Source organism: Nicotiana tabacum, chromosome 24 (genome assembly GCF_000715075.1).
Source record: "Nicotiana tabacum cultivar K326 chromosome 24, ASM71507v2, whole genome shotgun sequence".
NCBI lineage: Eukaryota > Viridiplantae > Streptophyta > Magnoliopsida > Solanales > Solanaceae > Nicotiana > Nicotiana tabacum.
The window spans coordinates 86,632,085-86,638,833 of record NC_134103.1 but is presented as its reverse complement, the minus strand read 5'-3'; the positions used below and the strand labels follow the sequence as shown (position 1 = coordinate 86,638,833).

At 33.2% G+C, this 6,749-nt stretch overlaps 1 protein-coding gene across 1 annotated transcript; it reads right to left on the bottom strand.

Moving 5' to 3' along the window:
- Positions 1-475: 475 nt before the first annotated feature.
- Positions 476-4,820, bottom strand: LOC107801739 (GDSL esterase/lipase At5g03820-like). The gene is made up of 5 exons (XM_016625113.2): positions 4,491-4,820; positions 3,952-4,082; positions 2,885-3,118; positions 1,517-1,772; positions 476-931 (listed from the first exon to the last, which is right to left on the bottom strand). Exons 1-5 carry the CDS (start codon positions 4,729-4,731, stop codon positions 738-740), a joined length of 1,056 nt encoding a protein of 351 aa, XP_016480599.1. The 5' UTR covers positions 4,732-4,820; the 3' UTR covers positions 476-737.
- Between the last annotated feature and the right edge of the window lie 1,929 nt (positions 4,821-6,749).

Here is a 6,749-nt window from a genome sequence, read left to right as displayed (position 1 = left end):
AGTTATTCCTGCAATTAGTTCAAAACTTTGGGTTTGGAATATTGTCGAATTCTTTTGACATGGTATTTGGACCCAAATTTAAGTAAACTCAGTTATTAATTATATCACACTTGTCTTTTGTGGCGACTTTGCTCGCCACAAAAAGTAAATAAATGATGCACCGCAATATATTTAAGGTAGGTCGTTATTCAAACAAGTGACATATAGTTACTCTGTACTTACAACGACAGCTAAAGAAGTCGCCACAAAAGATCGTCACTGAAAACCTTATTTCATGTTAGTGTTGTGGGATCGCACAAACAAGGTGTGTGGTAGGACATCCCAAAGAAAATTTGAGACTTCATAACTGGCTTGTTGTGTGTTCTTTAAAAGCTGGTTCTTCGCAGTGAATATGGATACACAGGAATAGTGAGAAATTCCATTAGAACAATGTCTTTTTTACTAGTTTGCTTCAATGATATGAAGAGACAGAATGTAATGTGGAAACTCTTAACATATATATTAGTAATAATATTTTTCTGCAGATTATTATGTAACCGTAGGTGAAATCTTGGCAAACATATATGAAACTACCTAAGAAAGCTCTCTGCAGCCCTTTAAATAGTTTTAACTACTTCTCCACAAGACATAATATAAGCTTAAACCTGAATAAAACAAAACCATTTGCAACTATAAAGCACTGCATGTCACTAACTGACTGAACTAGGAAAGTAGAGAACTTCCCTTAATTTTCAGGCTTAAGAGATGAGATCAAAACCCTGCTCCAGTAGACTTTGAGCTAATTTCTCATTGGCAGCTTCAGAGGGATGGAATCCATCCCAGAATACGTATTGTGTTGCATTGGAGCATGTCCCTATTGACCTCACATTGCAAAGGAATGATGTTTCTAATGTACCAGTCCCACAACAAGCTCTCCTCGATTCGAAGAATCCTGAGAAAAATAAGGATTAATTTCATGTAAGGTTACTCAACTTTAACCACTAGTATAACACTAAGTCACAAAACTATTCTTTGTTAGTCCAGAGGCGGAGTTCTGAATTTTAGAACGACAACTTCAAGTGCTAATAACTGGGCTCTAAATTTAATATTTGTACATATTTAATGAACTTTTTAACATAAATACACTAATTGAGCAAAAGTTACTGGATTTAACCGAACCAACATTCGGGCTTCTAGCTCCGCCCCTGTTTGTCAAATTAAAGTTGGTGAACTTTACACATTATAGCCAGGGGCGGAGCTAGAGTGTCGGGAACAGGTTCGGCCGAACCAGTAGCTTTGGTTCGAACCCCTATATTTGTCTTAAAAATTCATTGAATATGTATAAATTATTTATTTAGAATGATTAGAATTCCGAACCCATAAGCTTGAAATTCTGGCTTCACCTCTGACTATAGCAATAAAGTCAAAGTTTGGCGACTTATAGTGGATAAAGTTCAGTTATTTTAAAGCCAGATTGATGATCATTGATCAATATAATATAAGATGAAAGGAAAAAAAACATGTTTCAGCAAATTACCATTATCGGTAGGTTTAGTGATGAGATCCAAGAGAGGCTGATAGATGTCGAAAACTACAAGTTTAAGGCCAGGAAGTCTGCTCTTCAAATTGTCTGATGTTGTGTTGAGTTTTCTGTTGAAGAAAACTGCATCTTGGTTCAATCTTGCTACACATTGATTGCTTCCTGCACCAAATAAAGTAATGGCTGCTGGCAAACAACCCGTTGGCGGCAGAGTTGTGACACCAATTTTCCTTGCTCCCAAATTATAGAGGTTCTGTTCATATATTACTAATGATGTTAAAATACTGATTGGCTTTTATGTGAATTGTTAATTTCAATCGTAATTGAAAGATATTACTATATCTTAGTTTGTCATGTCATGTTTTAGCTACAGTGATTCTTAAGGTGTCCAACATAATATTTCAGGCTGGACCACACAGGTTCTTAAGTGCATCTCATTCTTGTTTACTGTGGCGGAAACAGAAATTCTAAGATAAAATACACAAATAGCCAATTTTCAGCTCTGTTTTTTGAAAAATAGCCATTGTTGGTAGAGTTTTAAATTCAACAGGACAAACTTCAACTCATTGTCCTGGGGTTTCACCTGTGGAATTTAAGCTGGAGTTTGAACTGTGGAATCTAAAATTCAACGACAATGACTATTTTTCAATTAAAGGGCTGAAAAGTGGCTAGCTCCGGCTATTATTATGAAATCTTAAGGTAGTGTTAAATGGGTTGGATTATACTTTGTTGATTTGATCCAAACAGATTGAATTTGAATTGACACGTTAAACTGTAGGGTCAGAATGGGTCAAAATAGTGTAACCTAATAGGTAAAAATACAACCCAAAATCAAAATTGGAGATATGAATTATATACATTTGTAAGAACATAAGCTAATCATTTAAGAAAAATACATTAGTTTCCGCTTTTGTTTCAAAACACAAATAAAAGGAGGGGAGGTTGGGTCATTTGGATGAGTTAGGTTATGACACATTATTTGACTCATCTTAGTCCAATCCATTTTGACTAACGCAAACTTGGAGTATTACATCAATGACTCGTTTATTGATTTGACTCATTTCCGACCTCTAAGTCTGGCAAACTATATCCCTATTTGTACTTTTTATAGATAAGCGTTGCTTACGAATTTCATGTCAGTACATCAATATGTGAAATGCTAGTCTATTGAAGAACTAATAGAGAGTTAAAAAGTAAATGAGTTTAAAAATTACTATCAAATCATTCAAAGGATATCCACATACATGTTACCTACTATAACAGATAAATGCGGCATAAATTATGGTGTAAGAATTGATCTACGCTAACAACGTATATAACTTAAACTCATATTAATAAATAGTACAGAGGAGAAGAGGAAAACACCTGAACAAATGAAGAATAAGACTGCATAAGCATGTCCGAGAACCGATCAGGTGAGTAGACCCTGTTGAGCATTGGATTGATATAATAGTTCTGAATAAAATCACTGCTACCTGCACTTAAAAGATGTATTCCTCCTGAGAATATGTTATTAGCCTGTGTCCTCCCTACCAAATTCACTACTTTTCCTTGCCACTCCCTGTAATTATTTAGTTGTTGTGCCAGTGTAAGCGCGCGCTGCAAATAACACCATATAGTAATTCAAGTTAGTTATCCACAAGAGACCAGAATATTAATTAATTTCACTTATATAACATTAGTCATAAACCTATTTTTTGAACTTTATCAACTATAATAGTAAAGTCATTAAACTTTATCCGCCGTACCAACAAGACGTATCCATCATAAAGTTTTAATGTTAAATTGTGTAACTTTACTATTTTAGATGATAAAGTTCAGTTATTTTAATATGACAAAAAATAGTTTGTGGCTTTATTGTTATACTAGAAAAATTTCAGTTACTTTATTGTGATAAAAAATAGTTTTGTGACTTTACTATTTTAGTGGTTCTTAAAAAGAAAGAGTTCGGGAAGGTTATAACACTGCATGCTCTTTAGGTGTATTATTTTATTGTCAATGGCAATATTCACAGTTTATTACCAAAAGAAAGAAAGAAAGAATTCGAGTGTTGGTTCAATTGGCCAACATGAATTTTTGGATCCGCGGGGTTATCGACATCAAGTTCGAGCTAAATTCTTGTTTGAAATTATTATAACAAAGAAATAAAATTATGAAAAAAGTTGAGTAACCATGCGTGAAATGACCTTCTTCGCAGTGGCGGAGCCATCTTAGGTTAAGGGTGTCAACTGACACTCCTTCGCCAGAAAATTACATTGTGTAGCTAAGTCAAAATTTTATTTTTATGTATATATACTATATGTTGACTCCCTTTAGTTTTTTTGTGTGTTTACTTCTTTATATTTTGACACTCTTTAGTGACATTTCTGGCTCCGCTACTACTTCTCCGGCAAGCATAGAAAACATAGAAAGGGAGATTCAAGAAACTTTACATAAAGTTGAGGAGTCCTGTCATAATAACCAGAAGCAGCAGAAGCAAAGTTGACACCGGTGAGTATGTTTTTCCCTCTTGCTTCTGGGCTAAAGTAAGCTGGTGGATATGAAGTGAACCCAAGATATTCAGCTGTTCATATTAAAAACATGCAACTATGAGAAAAAGATACAAAAATATTACGTTACAAAACAATACGAATATAACAACAACAATAACAACAATAATATATCCCGTATATTTTCACAAGTGGATTTGTGGAGGGTAGTGCGTACGCAGACCTTATCTTACCTATACCTTGTGTGAGGCAGAGAAACTGTTTACGATAGACATTCGGCTCAAAACAATACAATATAACAATAACATACGCAGTGTAATCTCACAAGTGGGGTCTAAGGAAAAGGTAGTGCGTACATAGACCTTACGCCTACCTTATATGAGGTAGAAATGCTGTTTCTAATAAATCCTCGACTCAAAACAATACAATATAAAACGATACATTACGAAACAACGAGAACAATTTTTCTAAACATATATTACCAGTGAAGTCAGTGGCCAGCTTTCCATTGCAAAACCTTCCTGTTGGTCTGTGCGTAACAAAATCTCTTCCATAAGGAGGAAAATTTGCCTTGATTAGAGTGCTTAAATTGTTATTATTTCCAACATCAACTACAGAGTCTCCAAAAATGTTCAAAGCTGGAACTAGAGGATCTCCATTTGACACAGAAAATACCACAACAAGAAGAAGAGTAGTACCTAAGAAACATTTCAAGAATCCCATTTTTCTCTATTTTCCCTCACTTTTTTTTTTCTTTTCTTTTTGTGGGGGTGGGAGAATTTAAGGAGAATTGGAGTGAGTAAAGGTCAAAGTGAAATAACTGAAGGATAGAAAGTTGCACATTTTAAGGACATCATGTTTAGCACCACAACCTAAAGCTAATGTTGGAATGTATGTTGACATTATTAGGCGAATTATATAATATAACTGCTAAAAAGGTTGTTTCATTTTTGTCGTTATTATAATTCTGTTTAGGAGTATGACGAATTATTTTAATAAAAGCTAGCTTAAGATACTTTTCAGAAAACTGAAAGCAAAATTCACGTGACACAGAAAATATATTCCCAATTAAAGAATTTTTAAGAGAAAAAAAATTATCTTTGACGGCTAAATTTTGTGAGTTAAAACTTCAATCATATCATTGTGAACCTACTTGAATTATGTTTATGTAAAAGAAATTAACTTTGACATATACAATGGTTGCAATAAATGCTAGTGAAGCTCGAGGTTAAAGATAGATGTTTGACCCCCCCCCCCCCCCCGCGTCAAACACACACAATTAATGGGATATTTGGTCAATTCATCTTCATCTATAGAGACACTATGAGTGTTATCCTACAATTTTCAATTTTTTTTTATTTTTTTTATATATGTTTGTATTAATTGGGTAAAATTTACAGATTACACATGGATGCTTATCGAATAGACACGTGGTAGTGAAGACAAGAAGGAGATGAGTCAGCAAATGGGACACCGATTACAAGCATGTGACCGGTATTGTATAAGTTCCGAAGATACCAGGTCGGGGAAGAGAATTTGAAAGTAAGGTACCGATTGAGGAGGACAACATTAAATGATCAACCGTTATAGAAAATCATAGTATTTATTCTCAATCGTTATGCAGCTATCAAGAAGAGTTTTTATTCATCTTTAAGAGTAGCATGATTTGAGGATCTTGTCTCCTCTAATTTAACTATAAATAGTAATATTTGTACTCACGAAAGGGGACAAAATACGTGTATTACAAAAGGCTGATATTCATCTCTCATATTGAAAAAGTTTTATATTATTGTTATTAAGATTTTTCAATTGTTCTTAATTCCGGTGGGATCAATCTAAAGCCTAGACTTGTTCTTTTTTCAACTATTTTTATTTTATTCTTTCTATATTCAAAAGTAATAAATATCAATCAACTATTATATATATATATATATATATATATATAATAGATCATTATTGTGTTAAAAAATTTCAAAAAAAACTTTATTAGTTAAATTGTGATGCTAATACTTAAAATATTTAAGCAAATCAAATATTAAAAAATTAGAAAATATTTTCCAAAAAATATTTTCTATGGTACCAAACACACCTTTAATGTCAATTGTGAAGACAAGAATCTTCTACTATTCCTAGGAAATGCGAAAGGCATTTAATTTCGAAGAGTAATGCATACAACCACCTAAAAGTATAAATGAATCCCAACGCCCTACTAATTATGTTGCATTCAGAAATTAAATTTCAGCATCCTCTTTAATGCTACTGCAAAGCTTCAGCATTCAGCTACTGTGTATTACTCGACAGTATATACACTTATAGCTAGCTTTAGGTTTTGTTTTTTCCCGTAAAAGAAAATTGTTTTATAATTAGTTCCCACCACCTATCTGCTACGAAAGTACTAATTTTGTAAACATTGGAAAATTCTTTTGGCACATAATTCTTCTAATTAAGTATAGTGTAAAAACGAAAACTATTTTGCTCTTTAATTTCCTTTTCTTATTTGTAGGTATATTGAAGGTGGAACAATATGCTAATGAAGGATTTGACATATTTCCAGCCTCTATCATCCAATTTTCACGGCTTGGATTTACATGGAGATTGAGGTTAAACTTTGTTGGAATATTATATTGAAAGATACAAGTCAGAACCCTAACTAGCTAGCTAGTTAGATTTGGTGTGTTTTTATGAACCATGCATGCAATGATAATTACAAGAGACACGATACTACTACGATACTATTAGGA

What these genes read in the sequence shown, in the direction of transcription:
- LOC107801739 (XM_016625113.2), bottom strand. Translation starts at nt 4,731, where the DNA reads ATGGGATTCTTGAAATGTTTCTTAGGTACTACTCTTCTTCTTGTTGTG. An exon ending in ACAGGACTCCTCAACTTTAT is followed by an intron (nt 3,119 to 3,951) that starts GTAAAGTTTCTT and finishes TGTTATTTGCAG; the next exon opens with CGCGCGCTTACACTGGCACA. An exon ending in CTTATTCTTCATTTGTTCAG is followed by an intron (nt 1,773 to 2,884) that starts GTGTTTTCCTCT and finishes ATATATGAACAG; the next exon opens with AACCTCTATAATTTGGGAGC.